This window comes from Python bivittatus, unplaced genomic scaffold (assembly GCF_059951505.1).
Source record: "Python bivittatus isolate LINGU-HERP-01145 unplaced genomic scaffold, Pbiv_v1 ctg000210_np1212, whole genome shotgun sequence".
NCBI lineage: Eukaryota > Metazoa > Chordata > Lepidosauria > Squamata > Pythonidae > Python > Python bivittatus.
Window position 1 is genome coordinate 20,140,780 of NW_028277053.1, and position 17,105 is coordinate 20,157,884.

Consider the following 17,105-nt stretch of genomic DNA (forward strand, 5'->3'; position numbering starts at 1 on the left):
CTATTAGAATATGCCCATTAATGTATCTTTATCACTCTTAAGCACTGGTGTTTATGTAAGATATACTCTGATCTGATACATCCAATCAGTCACGGATGAAGGGACATCCTGTCACTCATTAATTTCTACTCAATGGAAGGTGCTGTGTCTTTTGTTAACCTTTAGAATAAAGAGATTTATTAGATCCAGTACCCTCCTGTGCATACCTGGCAGTGTTACTATTCCATCCTGTTCCAAAGATTCAGGATTTATCCTTATGGCCGTCCTGCTGTGATTGTTTATGTCCCGGTACAACAAATAGCCCTGAAAAAGACCAGATCGCAACACGGACCTTTCAGAATTGCAATCTCAGGGATAAATGGAACGCCCTTTCGCCATTCATGGAGCTTCCCATTCTGCCAATAGGGGAAGGGCAAACACACTCACATGCCATATTTAGCAGACAACAGCATAAACTTTAAAATAATCCTCAAGAATCTCAAATAGCTGAAAGCAACACAGAACAAGCACTCCATAATGATGTCGGATGGAGAGGTTAGCAGGCGACAGGGCCACCAGACTGTCATTAGCAGGTGCGGTAAGAGTGCTTAACCCAACATGGGCTCTTGCTCGCGTTTGGCTTCAATTTCCTCCAACGGTGCTTTGGCATCTCTTCTGGCATTTCATCTCCCTGAGTTATTCAGAAAACCAAGGTCTTCTCTGGGACTGACACAGAGTGAGAGCAATTTGGTCTAAGGCCCTCATCATATGCCCAAGGCTTCAGCCAAACCAACCATCAGATCCTCCGGAAAAAAGAAATAAGCTCCTTCTGGAACCTGGAGGGTTCACTAGCTGCCTGGGAAGACTGGTCTAAGGAGACCTACCTTCTTACGGGAGGGGTCAGCACCGATAACCCAACAAGCAATCAGAGAGCGATTTGTCAACGTCCTCCACACCCAGATCACTTTGCAACTGCCCCAAGATGAAAACCTCAGCTAGTGTGTAACCTGCAGTGTGGTTTGGGCTTTCAGTCTCCGTGCTTGGTGACAACCCTGTGGATGTGAGCTCCTGAGCCATCCCGGACTCAACGCCCCTGGGAGGAGACTAAAACCCTTCAAGACCACAAGCCCTGAGGCTTCCACCGCCAACCCAGAGACTAGGAGGTCAGGCAGGGAGGTTTTTGTGCAGCAGGTAGGCCAGCACAGCAGCAACCACACAAACTGCTCCGCAGGGCCAAACTTCAACCAGATAATCATCTGGTTCTCTATGGAAGAAAGCCTCTGAAAGACAACACGGCTTCCTGGAGGACAGCTGCCCCACACCCACCTCTTGGGGACTGTTAAAAGCAAACTAAGAGAGAGATCATCCTTGTTCTTTCTCAAAGGAAACAATGTTAGAAAATAATTTTTGTGAGCAGCCCAAATACACTGTAACCTTGTTTGCTACTAGAGATCTTCATTTTGTCAGAATTACATTTCTAGAAGTACAGTTAATGCCGCTTCCTTTCTATTTCCACCTTTAGAGCTATAATGAATTGATACAATATTTCACCCAAAGTAATAGGCTCATTCAATTCAGAATTACATTTCTTAGGGTTTGCTTTCAATCTTTTTCCTACCTGAGCATAACCCAGCCATGATTTCTTCTCTTTTCTGTTTTTGATGCGAGATGTGGAATTGTATATATGGCCCTGTAATGAAGTAAAATATCATAACATTCTTGAAATTGCCTTTTTTAAACCAAAAAGTAAAATACAATTACAAGAAAAACTGACTGGAAATCTTTCCGTGGCCTTTTATCACACCATATGATTTTCTATTCATAAACGTCTATCATCGTTCATTTTAAAATATTTTATGCAAGTTTTTATCTCATAGGATACGTTACCCTGACTGTTCCACTGTATCCAGAACCAACTTTGTACAGTCCATCTTTGCATAACAGATACAAAAAGTAGCCGTCACTCTGCAGCAGAGTTGGGTCGTCTTCATCTACCGAAACGTCCTTCAATGACCATTTGTGCATTAGGGCTGCTTTCTTAATCCCACTGCTGAACCAATCCTGGATTTGTATTTTGCCTACCAAAACTGCCTGCACGCTCCTCTGAAGGGAATTTAAGATAGCTGGTACCTAATGGAGAAAAACAACAACCCAAAACTATTACTTATCATCAGAAACTTTAAACCACCAAACCTAAAATTTACAGGCATGGGGGGGGGGTTGGGAGGGAGCAAGGGAGGGAGGAAGCAACAGCTAACAACAGATTTTGGTTCCGATTCAAGAATCAGCACACCTCACTGTAAAGCTACTCAGCTAATACAAGAAGAAAATGGCAACTTGCATCAGTCAAAACCACCTGCTATAGATGGTTATTTATCTGTCACAACCTTTTCTTTGGCAAGAATTAGTATTAGATGATACTCTAGATTTTTTTTTTCTTTTGCAAATGTAGTCATGCTCAAATCCTTAAATATGTTCCAGGTAGTCCTCATTTAGCAACCGCAATCCACTCCAGCAAAATGGTCGCTAAGCAAACCACATGACTGTGAGAAAGAGTCATTGCGAAGATTGCTGGTTGCTGCCGTCTCATTCAGATAAAGCTCTCTTGTGCAGCAATGCCAGCGTTACTCTCTGGCGTGCGCTGTTGTCAGGTGCAGAAATTTGAGCATAAGTGCACACATTGGTCAGAAAATGATTTTTTTACTACCGTTTATTACCACGGTATTTGTGAACAGTCGCTATCCGAGGCAGTTGCTAAACGAGGACTACCTGAATACCAAAAATTTCTTCCCAGTTCACGTGACTGATTTGCTGGTAAGATTTAGCATCAATGACAATCAACAGGAATTAAGGACACTAACATACAGGCTTGGGACCTGTTCTATGGTTGTCCCATCTAGCTTAATATTAATCAACCTGCTGCTGAAAGAAAAATAAGCTTCAAATACATTAATAAAATGTTGACTTGTATAGCAAAAATTTGGAATGTAATGACCTATAAAGAACTCTTGATTTATCAGGCTATGGAGAGCAACTAAAGAAATTGTTTGATGGAAAGGTTCTGCAACTCCTAATGTAAATTCCCGGAGAGATGACTCATCACTTTGTTTCATGCTGGCCAGTACTATTCCATGTGGTCAAAGTTTAAAGAATGAGTCATTTTTTGATCTATGTATCTTGTTATGTATGTAATTGAACTATTCTTTTCTTTTCTCTACTTATTTTGCTACTGTTATGTTTCAGTTTCCCTTTTTTCCTTCTGTATTTTATAAGCAACAAAATAATTTTAAAAGGAATTAAACTTCTAATTTAGTTTGTTTCAGGCTTCTCTTCTCTCGCTATATTATTCCAGAGGTGCCTAACCTTTGTAAGCCTCCTTAACAGAATGTGCTAAGGGGCAGATAAACATATTCTAGTAAATAAACAAAGGGAAAGAAACAGGACCCTCTTTACAGTGTGAAACCTTTCTTAGAGCCACTGCAGTTTTTAAGCAGGAGGGGCTTAAAGATGGGAGGGCTGGCTTTTCTGCTTTCCGAGGGGTTGAAAGAGGAAGGCGCATGGGAGGTCAGTGTAGGCTTCAACTGGATCTGCAGGGGACACCCCCCACCCCCACCATCCCCCTCTTGGACACCACTGGAAAGAGCAAGGCCAAATGTGGCATTTCTCCCTATTTCTGCTCTTCAAAGATCAAGAATTAGGTCTCTGAAAAGAGAGCATCATGCTCCTGATACTAATTAGGAAAGCAAATATTAAGGTCTAATTTTATTTAAGCCTGAGATCCAAACAGCTGCTTTAGGCCCCCTTAATGGCAAAACCATGCCCAAGGGTTCCTCACCCCCTTTCTCTCCCAGTTTCACCAAACCACTTTTCAAATGTTCCTCAGTCACAAAGGAGCTGTCCTCAAGCCCACAGGATTAGATATATTTTTCCATGGATTTAGGCTTACAGAGTTCAGCACAGAAATACTAGCACGCTAACATTTCTTAAGCACTGAGGTAGACTTTTTTATTCCTAATAGGATGTCAGCCATTTAGAAAGAAGTCAAATTCCTGGAAATGGCAAACCCAAAGATGTCACTGGGATTTTTCCTCTCAATATTTCTGATGCAACCTTTGGCACTACGATCACCACCGGAACTTTTACACTTGGAAAACACACAAGAGGCCACCAGGGACCTATGTGTGCATGTTAGTGAGATGGAATGCAAGACCTGGATGGTCTGACACGCATGACTCCCATTGTTGGTAAGGATAGCTGAGACTGCCTGAAGCGTCCGTCCAGTTTCTCCCCAGGCAGCTACGAGACTGAAGAGGCAAGCACAGGAAAGGGCGGTCAGCGACTGGCCAGGGCTGTCATTCATCCCGGCGCTCCGAACGGTGATTTCAAGCAGGAGCTGGAACAGAGACTCTGCAGACAGAACAAAAGGTCACTTACTCATGGTAGAGATGGCGGAGCACGCAGACACGCAGCCGATGCAAGGAAAGTTATTTACACATTGCAACGCTGCTGTCCCCTGGCACACTGGCCAAGTACCAGTGAACTGAAGGAAGGACTGAGGCTCCTTTGGCAAATATAAGGTTAAGCTATCCATGGAGATTTGGGGAGGTTCCAACCATGGGCTATTCTTCAGCCATTCCATCCCCACCTGGAGAAACACTCCCTAAGAAAGATGCAGTGCTCCACTGCTAACCACAGGCACGAGGTATTTCTGCCCCTCACCTCTAAGACTTAGATGGCTCCACCATGATTAATATTCTCTCTCTCCGTGGGTTTTGTATATTTTAAAATGTAAAGTTTTAAAACTTTTTGATGATGTCATGTTTTAATAGTCACTTTTTTATCTTTTATAATGATTGTTTTTATCTATTTGTTATTTTATTTAATTGTTGAGTGCTACTCAGAGTCGCTTTGCGTGAGATGGGCGGCTATAGAAATGTGATATATAAAAAAATAAATATAAATAAATAAATAAATAAATAAGCCAGCACTTCACAGCAGAGCCCCCTACCCCACCCTCTGTTGCTTGCTTGCTCCTCTGGCAGTATCAAGTGGCAACTGCAACTAATGCAAAACTTTATATGAGGTGGAACATACATCCCACATGTAAGGAAAACAGGCTTGCCTGAGATCTCCCCTGCAATGGACATAATGTAGGGTTGCAAAAGCCAAACAGCCTTTAAGAGCACATCTAATAATACATTGCTATGATGAAAGCATAAACCCTATGAATGAAAAAGCAGCTTTCAATGCCCTTTATAAGGATGACAGGAATGTCAGGTAAAATACTAACGCTTCAAAATTGCCGCAGTCTAAACTGACCCAAAGCACCGAGTCCTTCAGGCATTAGGTCAATCAAGCCTCTAGATATGATTATAGATCTCAGTTTTTCTTTATAAAGACACTTTTTAAAAAAACTCCTAGCTGGTTTAAAATCTATAAGTCACATTTCCTGTTGTTTGTTTTGTTTTGAGCTGATATGTATGCAGCAAATTCAATCAATTTTTAAAGTGGTATCATCTTTAGAGGCATATATCTGAAGTAGCATGGGCATTTTCTACACCACATATAATTAGCAGTGTTAAAATAAAGTATCTGTTAACTGCCTTTATCCTTGAGAAGAATTTGACAGAATTCTCAAAATAGCAAAGGCAATGTTTTAGGAACTCCAGCATCAAACAGGAATAGCAAACTGAGATAATTTTATGCATAGTTTGACTGGTCCGTCCTCTATTTTATTTACCTTGAGCAATTGTAGGAAACCTTACCTAGAACTTCAGGAGGTTCTGACTGGAGGCCTTCTGGTTGCTGCCCTTGAAGAACATTGAGAAGAGCCTGCAAACTTCTCAGGCAGAGAGAGGGGTGAGAAAACCTTGTCTCTTTAATTAGTTCAAACACTTCACATAATCCAACTTCTATGATCTAAAACAGAAAGCAGACAGTTCTCTGAGCAAAGAAGGCTCAGAACATTTCAAAGACAAGGACACTTTGAAGCTGCCCCAGTTCCCTGACCTTTGGAAGCTTAATGGGGGGCTCTTTCACTTCCTCCTCCTCCTCGCTGTCTGAATCGCCACTCTGCACGGTGTGTTTGGACGCCAAAGCCACAGAGGTCTCTCTTTTCTGCCATTCCAAGACACAATGGCGCACGTTGCAGTACACGTTGAAAGCTGAAGGGTTGCTGTGAAGCTTGATATCTGGTATGGACACCATACTATCCAGGCTTTCACTCTGACAACAGAAGAGATTTTTCTTGCAATCAACAGGAAACCTTTATTTTACATTGCAGAGATATTTGTCAAAAGCTTATTCTCCTCCCTGCTTTAACACAAGGGGTAGACTAGGGTCAAATTTCCTTTTTAATTCAAGGAAAAGCAAAAAAACAGATGAGCAGGATGATGTTCAAAATCCAGAGTAGCAGTGCTTAAAGTACAAAAGTTTTGAGCACAAAAGGGATTTGTTAAAATCCAGCATTGCTCTTGGTGGGATCCTGAGAGAAGTCATGATTAAGCCAACTTTTTTCTTTATTTAGCTTTTCTGCAGGTATATGACTGACAAATCAACTGATGCAAAAATATTAAGCTCTAACACATGGTAAGCAATGCAATCTCTGCAGAAGCAGGGCTCCAAAATGGTTTGTGTAAAAAACTTAGAGTAGCTTTCAATTAAGAGCAAAAGGATGGCCACCTGCTCGCGCAGCTCAGCATTTCTCCTCTCCCATCACTTTCACTGCTGCCCTGAAACACAGAACTGTCACAGTGCATTCTTCGAAACGGTCACGTGTACTGCTCTAAATTCAGCTGTCCCTGCTGCAATCATCACAATGATATGTAAGAGTAAAGGCAAAGGTAGATGCAGATTCTGAACACTCTGAGGTGAAGAGCGCCAATTATTTGCAGCTCCTTGGCACGTCCATTCAACTTATTTTACATTCATATTGTGGAATACAGAAATGCTAACCAAGCAAATGAAGCGCAGATCAGGAAGTCCTTAGATTAAGCTTCACTTCTACCATGAACTCACTGAGAGATTTTCGGCCTCACTACTCTTCTTAGCCTCTACTATCTGAGAATTAAAGACTGCCATACTTTGCAAGGCTACTGTAAGAATAACTACCAAGCAGTAAGTACAAACACCTTTGAAGTATTGTACAATTGCAGAATAGTGCTAACACTATTATCCATACCCCCCGAATGTCGCCAGTCCCCATTAAACCACCAGCACAAGTAGCTCTGAAGTGAAAGCGCCAAGCAACTCTCTCCTACCTGTGCATCACCCAGGCCACTGTTCTACAAAGGGCAAAATAATCAAGAATGCAAGGGGTTCCTGTCTCCCGGGGCCAGGTGCTGCATATAAGGAAAATCACCCTGAAAAAAGTTACGGATATGTCATAAAGATGATTACTTTTTAAAAAAAATCACTTGCGGGCATTTTTCCCTGATGTGAAGGCAGCAACCATCATTCGCAGCCTGGTAAATGTCATACTAGCCTGTTCCAGCGGTTATCTGCTCGGACCCTCACTATTTTCTAAGAATAAGTGACAGTACTCCTTTCAATGGATTATTTAAAAGCCTCAAATACTTAAAGAGCACCTTCTCTCCTGTTTCTTCATACACTTTAACTATCAATTGTGTTCCAGAACACTCGGAATGAGCCTGCTCTGCAGTCGGATGGCTCAAGACATTCTACGGCATGATGAAACACTTGGCAGGTTAGACCAATGGGAGCTCCCCCTGGTAGTCTCTAAGAATACTTACAGGGGGTCCCTTGTCTGGGTGCCAAGAAACCCCATGCTTTTAAAATGATAAAAATCTCAAGATTCTGTGAGGGAGGAGCAGCAAAATCTTGAGAGGCTCAGGGATCTCATGAGATTTCAGCGTCTCTCTCTCTCTCTCTCTCTCTCTCTCAAATGATTCACATTAAGGAAAAAGTTGGGAACGGCTGGATTAGGATTTTAATATTTCTAATGTGAAGTGTAGCAAACATCTTGGATCTCTTCACATGATTAATATAATTTCTTATACTCATTTAAGTAGCTCCATATTTCCCATTTTTTAATTCCTTCCTGAAATACGAGCAGAAAACAACAGAAAAAAACATACCTTGTTCCGTGTTCTCATTTTCAATTTACTTTTCTGCTTCCGTTTTAGCTTTTTCTTACTCAAAAGTTTTTTGCACCTATGGAAAGAAAGGCAAATACGCATTACTTCAACTGAAAAGCAACACCAGAGCACACATGGGATTTAACGGCCTTCGGAGTCCACTGCCATGATAAACGTAATTTAAAGCTCTCCGTCTCCAAACGCAGGGGCCAATTCACAGATATGCTAGTTCCTCCACAGCCAAGCAGGGAACCTGATCCAGCGTCATAGGAGGCACTCCTTCCTTCTACATCCCTGGCCCTTCCCAGAGAGATCACCGCCTTAACATCAGGTGTGCCAAAACAAAGTTACCCGTGTCGCTGGGCACGCTGTGTCACATCCTCGTTCTGGAAAACCGATGGCCGTCAGCGCAAAATAGATCGAGCGGCTTAAGTATCTCAGGGCTCCCCTTCTGGCACCCTCATCAGACAAGGGTGGTCGCCGCGAAAGCCCAAGGACACGAAAGCGCCATCTTTCATTTCATTTCATTTCATTTCATTTCATTTCATTTCATTTCATTTCATTTCATTTCATGAGACGAGACAGCCACAGTCACACGTACAGCGAAAGCTGCGTGTCAGCATCACCGAACCCACGGAGCCAGGGTGACGCACCTTCCACAGAGACCTCCAGAAAAACCTCTCTCCTAGCCCAAAAGTATCAAGGCCAGATTCCGCCTCAGCCCTTTTCTAGCTGCCTCCTCTTTCTCAGAGGTCTCTGCCCATCGGCAGGAAAGCTTCGACAGGCTGCCGTCCACACCCCCAGAGCGCTGTTTTAAGGGCGCTCATCTCTAGGGACACCCGTCCCCTGCTTGCTGACGGAAGCCCAAACAAGTGTGCACGTTCTCCTCTAATGCTTCTTCTGCTCGGATAGTGCAAAGAACTAATCTGCCCTCTTTTGTGCAGACACATCAGCGACATCTTCCAGAAATGTTCACACGAGAATGGTACCACAAGTATAGCACATAACTTCCCATCCTTGAGACCTCGTAAGCAGAATCATAACCACTTTTATGGGTTTCCTGACATGTTAGCATATCCATCTAGGATTATCTCTTAACTATAATTTATAATTTAGCAATTATAAAGTCAGCATTTTAGAATCTTAGTAGGCTATTATATAGCAATAACTTGTATTTATCAGTTAAAAAACTGCATTTTTATACATCCTGGATCTACTTCTGCATTTTTTTTTAAATCATTTGCTTTTTTGTCTGTAATTTGCTATGCTTCCTTTTTATCCTATTTTTTTTCTTCCTTCCATAATTCCTATTATTAAACTATACTTAAATTTGATTACTGACCATAATACAGACCTCAATATTTAAGTTTTATCTTGGTCTTGCCAACTTTTTGAAGCACGTCACTGTCTTTCTGTGATGTCTTTTCAAGGAATATATGTAAAATACCCACACTGGTTTGCATTACATACAAACATCCTACAGTCACAGCTAGGGGTGTCAAAGCTTTCTGGAAGCTCTGCCCTGATCACAGCCTGATTCTCTGCTAAACCTTCAAAGTTCTGTATTCTGTGGGGCACCTCCACACGGGAAGCTTTCAAGCTGCATGTGAAATATCTGAGACAAACTCAGGCACCCAGGAGAGAGTGGGTATGGTTAGAACTCGTGGGTGATATTACTGATATGAAGAATAGCAACAAAGACCAGAAAAACAAACAAACACACACTCAACACTACAGGCAGGAAGTGGGCAAAATTAGGGAAATTGTAGCACCCTGCAAATTCACTCTAGATCAGCTTTCAGCCACCTTTAACTAATTGCCAATCTTGTTAAATTGTGTGTATGCGAAATATATTTTTTCCAAAGCCATTCTGGACCATGAACATCTACTGCTTAAACTAAGGAGTTGCGTAATAAGGAAGAATTCCCAGGCATAAGAGAAAAGAAGAGAATGGACCTGCTTCCCCTAATACTCTGGTTCAAGGAAGGACATTTTGCATCTGGCTTAAAAGTGCTTCTGACTAGTTCTTCTTTCAGAAGTGGTTGTGAGGAGGGACAGAAGAAATAAATAATACACAAGGATGTTATGAATGAATTTCTTTCCCCCCCCCTTAAATGGTTTTACTGTATTATTATAAAACATAAGTAATACATTACATTATTGGGGACAGTGGTATTTATACAGTATTGACTAGAGATGATTTACACTCTAATGTTTAGATGAACCTTTAAAGATAAAGAAAATGTTTATATCAGTATTAATTATGATTTCTAAAATATCAATATTGATAAGTATAAAGTTCTTTAAACTTACCAAAGCTAAATGTGGCATTAATAAACAACTGCAAAATACATCAAACTATTTGTTATACAATAAAGGTTTCTGTCTTAAGCTTAATACTTAGGTCTCCAGTGTATTGTTACTTATCGCTTGTGAATATTAAAGAAAAAAGAGACAAAACAAAATAAAGACAAAAACATTTTTTTAAAAAGCTATTTGGTTTCTAACTTCCCCCCTTTTGTGCCTCTACCAACTGCAGTGTTTATCAGCATTTAGGTCCCCTTGGAATCCATACCATAGTGTTTATATCTGGCATCCTGCATAATATATTGCATATATGGGCACTACTCTTTCCTGAATTTGGTTAAACGGCTGCTGTGAATATATGCTATTAACCTTGCCGCTGCTGCATATTCTCCAATCTTTAAGTTCCCAATCAGATATCGTCGAAATTGTACCTTTCTTTCAGTGTTGGGCAAAATTTATTCTCGCTGCTGTGAGCGTGTATCTCAGTAAATTATGATATTTCTGGGATTATACCTAATTGAAAAAGTTGTGATTTTATTTCAAATTTAATTTCCAAAATTTTCTGCACTGTACTATGTATATCTTTCCAGTACTTTTGAGTTTTCTTGCACGTCCACCACATGTGGTAAAATGTTCCTCCTGCTTCATGGCATTTCCAATATTTATTACTGTATGATTTATTTATCTTGGAAAATATTGATGTGTCATCAATACTGAATTATGTACCATCACTAAAACATTTTGAACCTTTTTCTATTTACGCCCTAACAGACGGTATTGGCTTTGTATAGGTATTTTATGAATGAATTTCAAGCCCCTACTTGGTGTGGCACAACTGTGCCCGCAAAGCATCTCTTAAATTGACCCCACGCTGAGAGGCCTGAATAGATGGAATTCAGCTTTCGTCTCCCCAAAGAGAACCCATTTATACAAAGGCAGAATCAGGGAAAACCAGGGTTTGGCTCTATAATTCCACCAACAATCCTCAGAAAGGCAGGTTTAGCTCCCGGTTAATATCACATTTGTGCCTAGTCCCAGGCCAAGATGGAACAATGTCTTTACTGGGCATGGCCAACAGTCCATCTTCCCAAAGAGGCTGGCTTTCACTTATCCCCACACTCTAGAAAACTAGCTCCAAGTCTGCAAAGTCAGAAGAAGGGGCAAAGTGTCCTGGAGCTTATCTGGTGAAGCATTCCCCTCCCAGTAGCTGCTGCTCTCAGAGAAGCTCTGTCTGGTTCATCCTTTCCTTATTGCATATTCTTAGGGGACTTTATAGCTCCCACGCTGATCCCCACAACTAAATCCCTTTTTCAAACTCCAGCTTTCCAACACTTGTCCAATGGCTGCATCTCACCTACGGAAATGCACATGACCACTAGATGGCAGCCGATACCCCCAGCTCTTTTCAAGGAGGGGAAAAAAAAGAAGTCCAATTGGTGAATCTATGATTAGAAAGAAAAAAGGGGGGGAAATGCAGTGCATGGAGTAACCAAGGCATTGCGCATGCCAACTGGAGGAGATTTTTCCTTTGCTAGATAATGTTGGGTGAAGGGAACCACTTTCACGATACCCAGACCCAATTTAGCTTCTTTATAGCCACTTGCTTTTTATTTTCAAAGAATTCCAATGAGGCCGACCAGCATTCTTGGAAATATAAGTGATGCTAGAGGTCCTGACGCATTTATTCAGTTTTCATTTTAAAAACGGAAAAGGATTACATTCAACTTGGGCAGGGAAAGGTATTAATAGTTCTCGTACTGAATACCCTGTCTTAGGGTAATGCAGCAGGAATAGTCACTTCTTTCGGGGGAGTATGAAGATGCTAGTGAGAACAGCTGCTGCTATTTCTTGCCCACACCAGCTTAGAGAAGGCACCCAGGAGACAAGATGGGGCATCACTGGTCCCTTTTCCTCTAAAGACTTGATGGCAGGGGAATTATGGTTTTCTCTCAGGGTTACCCACCTCAGGGCAGGGTGCAGCTATTCCCTTTCCTCTGGGAAGAACAAAAGGGGGCAAAGGGGGGCTCTGGATAATTCTGTGAGTAATGCAGTTGCCCATTAAAAGCCTCTGCTCTCCACAAAAGCTGTATTTCTTTTAACATTTTTTTAAAAAATTGGGGCCATATTAAGCAGCTGCAACGCCCACGTGCAGTTTGCACACACTATCACACAAAAGCCATTTCAGATTTTTCACATCTTCAGAGGATTCGGAGAAGACGTCCAATGTGCATCAGCAGCAGTAGGCAGCTGAAGTTCTCTTTTTTTCCCCAAGTCTGAACAGAAGGGTTGCAAACTCCTCCAAGAGATAATATTCAACAGCCTGATGCTAGCTGGGTGAGAGTCCATAGTCCACAGCTGAGCAGAGCTGCAGCTAAGCGGTGCTTCTGTGCCTGCCAGGGTGGCAGAAGATGCCCTGTTGGGCAAAGCTCACAGAAGGCCAGGGAGACTAAGTCACACTTAGGATGCGCTACAGTGATGCTTTCTGCTAAGACCCCCGAAACACATCCGGAATAGGTCTTACTCCTGTGCCGTCTTTTCTGTGAATTTCATTCTTCTGACAACTTCTGAAGAAGCCAGAGGTCTTCTTCAAAGCCTCATGGACCAGAACACTGTTGAAAGTCAAAGGGAAGGGAGAGCATGCTCTGCTAGTTAAAATACTTTAAGCTTATTTCCCATCTTTAGTTGCCCAGACTTTTAAAAAATGTCACATGGGGAAGAAGGGAGAGTTCACACCCCATCTTCACAATTTATATTACAAATAAGCATTTCAGCATCTCCTTCAGAACTGTCTGTCATTCCAATTTAAAGTCTATTGGGAAAACTTTATTTTCTCCACCAATGGTTCTTTTTCTTTCTTCTTCCATATTGAAGATCGCTTCCTGGGAGTAAAGGCCAGAGTCCTCTGTTCAAATCCACAGCCAGCCACGGAGCTCAACTGGTGACTGGGTGACCAGAACTCTTGGCCTAATCCTTCTCATCAGGGAGATGCTGAGACAGTAACAAGGGAAAAGCAATGGATACAGCCTGTGCAGGCTCTTGGAGGAAAGACAGGAGACGGATATAATAAAATGAGTAAATAGCCAGTTCTGGTCTCTTTCGCAGGTACAAAGCAAAGTAGATCTTTACATGCTAATTTATGCAGGGAGCAATCCCAAAATCAGACTTTGTTCTCAACACACAGAAGGTGACAAGAAATGAAACAAAGAATATTTGTCTTTCCTTCTTTCCTTATATGATTCTAACTGTATGTGCGGAAAAGTATATACATTTGATGCCAAACTACACATTTAACATTACAGTATTTAGTCCTAAGTAGCAATCACAACGATGCAAACCATTAAAAATGCTCTAATATATATTTAAACAAAGCACTTCTATAAATTCTCGTACTTTACAAAATTTTACTAAATAGATCCCTTCCGAAGGACACACAGATAGACTGTTTAGCAATAAATTTCAAAGTTACATATCTGGGGGGACTGATAAAAACCCAGAGGAGTATATAGGACTAGTAACATTTAGATTCAATATTTAGTCATGAAATCATATAATAATTCATTGTACTGAGATATGTGTAACTAGTCTTTCAGAAGCATTTTCAAGTGGATAAGAAGTAAAATATTCAAAATAGTTTGAAGTCTGAATTATTAAACAGATATTGATTCTTAAATTCATTGTATGCCTGCGTTCATTCATTACAACTTTAGAATGCTGGAAGATTTTTTTTCCTGCAATACAGCAGTCCCTCTGGAAGAAATTGATATAAAGTGTAAACCCACATGGGCATGCCATAAACTAGACCGTGAAATGTTATTATGTAATATAGATGTATATTTACAAAACCTACTTTTTAAAAAGTTAATTCTGATAGAAATGGATCCTCGAGCAGGTGCTGCAACCCTAGTATTTTTACTTAGAAATAAACATCACTGAATTTAGTGAGGCTTACTTCACATGAATTACGCTTAGAACTGCAGTAAAGAAAGGTCTTATCATAGAAATATATCTTAACTATCCATTTGAAATTGATACCGTCGATATGAGTGTAATCGACTTCTCAGAGCCAGGAGAAGAGAATGGCAAAATATCGCAGAACCAGACTATCTGCATGAATATTTCTTTTATAACTGGGAAATGGGTGGCAAGGGGCCTCAAGAGGATCAAAGAAACCTTGCCTTAATACATTCATGGATAAAGGCAGTGCCAAGATGCACGTACCCTGTCTCCAAGATCCTGTACTGATCCCCCTTTTTCTTTTCAATAAATCTGTTCAACAAGACGGTGAGAATAAAGTCTTCTTGGCTGTGAGGGGCTGAAGATCAATTTTGAATGAAAGAAATCAAAAACTGAGCAGAAAATACTTAGCCCCGTGTCACTTATGAGTGAAAACACTGTCTTAGTGAGATCTTCCCTTTTTCTACAGAAACAATGTGGGCGAGGTCATTGTGATTCCAGAAGACAAAATACACTCACCTCCAAGAATATTTATACTCTAACTGCTTAGCTCCTTTTAAAAGACTTCCATTAACATAATTACAAAAGCTGCATAACTGCCAGAGTTTGAATTACTTTGATCAGCAAATCTCACAGAATTTGCAACCACATACGCTCCTCAAGCAGCCTTCACTGGATGATATTATTATTTGTCGCCCTTATACGTCACTGACTCTCAGAGGTTTATGATAGCTTACAAGAGTCCATAATCAAACAGCCACAAAAACAGTTTAAACATCTGTGGTAACAATAATTAAAATATGCTAATTCTCCACAATATATTGCTGGTCCCAACATAAATCACATTAGGAGAATTTTTCAACTGAACAACAAAGTAAAAACACTTTACGCATCTTTTGAAACATAATAAAACATAATTGCTTATAAATGCAAAATGATTCTAAAGAAAGTTAAGAAAGCACCTGTACTTCTGGACTGACCAACAATTAATATGTTGATCCTTTGGACATAAGTTTCATGTGGATTTGCAGTTTTAGATTATGTTGATATTTATTTATTCATTCACTTTGTATGGCTTGGCACCCATTATGTTTCACAACCTAATTGATTTGCCATACTGGAACTCCCATTAAGACGACACGGTTGAAAGAATGCGATTTGGGGGCAGGCCACTTAGCCAGAAAAGCAATACCTCCTGCGCCTCGTTATGAAAACGGAGAACGCGGCGCGACCCCCGAGTTTAGATCGGAAGCTTGGCGTGGCGACTAAGAGTTTGAATGCTGGGCTCCTGGGAAGCATCACGACGGCCTTCCGATCGCTCCTCTGTGCCCCGGTCGGCTTCGAAGAAGAAAGCTGACGACTGTCAGCCACGGAGCTGCGACCGAGTCCGGCCGCGCCGCAGGACCCAGAGACTGACCGCAGTAGCCAGCGCGCCTCGGAGGCCCCGCGCGCTGCGCTGGCCAACCTGCCGCCCAAAACGTGGCCAGTAAGCGCCGCAGCCACGGAAGCTACGAGCCCGCCGGGGGAACGCGGGCGCCGCGGGGGCGGGGCGGGACCGGCAGCCCCAGGGCCGCGCGGGCGAGGCGGCAGAAGGCGTGACTCTCGCGGGGGAACCGGGAGGGCCCGCAGCGGGCCTGGGAGCCCGGGGAGGCCTCGACGCGCTGCCCCTCGACGGACGCCCCTCTTTTCGCTCAGGATCCCGGCGGACCCGGAGCGCGTGTCCGTGCGCGCACGACGGGAGGGCCGAGCAAAGCGCCCGGGCCCCGAAGGCGCCGCTGCCCACGGAAGGGGGCCGCGAACGCCGCCCCGGGCAGAGGGAGGCCTCCCCCCTCCCGGGAGGGCTCCGGCCCCGGAGAACGGAGGCAGCCCGGCCAGGGGAGCGCTGCGGCCTCCGCCGCGGCGCCCCGGAGGCGTCCCCGCCGGCGCCAAAAGGCCCTCCGGCGGCGCCGCGCTGTCCCCGCGGGCACAAGGGCGCCTCTCCGCAAGGGCAGCCGCGGGCGCAAAGGGGCCCGCGGAGCCGCCAGGCGGGGCGAGGCGGGGCGGCGGTGCCAGGTCGCGCTTCCTCCGGCCCTCCGCTGCCAGGCCCCCGGGCTCCCCGCAGGCATCCCGCCCAGCCCACCCCCCACCGCGTACCTGCCGGCCAGGTGCGCGGCCTGCTCGCGCTCGCTCAGCGCCGCCGCGGTGTAGATCCGCCGGTAGCGCTCTGCCAGCGCCGCGCCCGACAGCAGCAGCAGCTGCTCGCGCCCGGGGGGGGCCGCCGCCGCCGCCGCCGCCGCGCCCTCGCCGGGGCCCATGGCCGCCCTCGCCCAGGCCCCCTCTCGGCCCGGCCTGTCGCGCTCGGCCACCGCCCGGAAGGCCCCGCGCCGGCGGCGATGACAGGATGCCGCGGCCCGTGAGGGGGAGGAGTCGGCGGCCCTGCGGCTGCGCGGAGAGGGCGGCCCCTCCCACGTGACCTCTGGCGGGCGGAGCGCGGCGGTTGCCATGGCCGCGGGGGCCGCGGAGCTTAGGCGCAGGCTGGAGAAGTCCCTCGCCTGCGGGGTCGCTGCGCCGGGCTCCCTCCGGGCCTTTGCGGAGGGCAGCCGCGAGGGGGAGGCCGCCCTCCGCGTCTGCTCGCGCCCCGCCCCGGGTGCGGTCAAGGTGAGCGGCGCTTCCGCTCGGCCGATGGCCGCTTGGCCTCCGGAGGCCTCGCGGACCCCGCCGTGGCTCAAGGAGCCCCGGCGCAGGCGGCCCTCGAGCCGCGCCCGGGTTCCCAGGACTTCCCGCGCCCGG

General features: G+C 44.3%; 1 protein-coding gene across 11 annotated transcripts in view; it reads right to left on the bottom strand.

The window, feature by feature from the left end:
- Window positions 1-16,747, bottom strand: part of MYCBP2 (MYC binding protein 2) — a 130,349-nt gene extending 113,602 nt beyond the window's left edge. For 10 of the 11 annotated variants that reach the window (XM_088139567.1, XM_088139566.1, XM_088139564.1 and 7 more), the window contains exons 1-8: window positions 16,470-16,747; window positions 8,076-8,151; window positions 5,989-6,204; window positions 5,745-5,898; window positions 4,190-4,386; window positions 1,867-2,109; window positions 1,598-1,669; window positions 207-303 (exon numbers count right to left, since the gene is read on the bottom strand). In XM_088139567.1, the coding sequence (XP_087995693.1) occupies window positions 207-303; window positions 1,598-1,669; window positions 1,867-2,109; window positions 4,190-4,386; window positions 5,745-5,898; window positions 5,989-6,204; window positions 8,076-8,151; window positions 16,470-16,630 (1,216 nt within the window). In that variant the 5' untranslated portion in view covers window positions 16,631-16,747. The remainder of the gene's footprint in view (window positions 1-206; window positions 304-1,597; window positions 1,670-1,866; window positions 2,110-4,189; window positions 4,387-5,744; window positions 5,899-5,988; window positions 6,205-8,075; window positions 8,152-16,469) is intronic. The other variant, XM_088139568.1, reaches the window with a different exon arrangement.
- Between the last annotated feature and the right edge of the window lie 358 nt (window positions 16,748-17,105).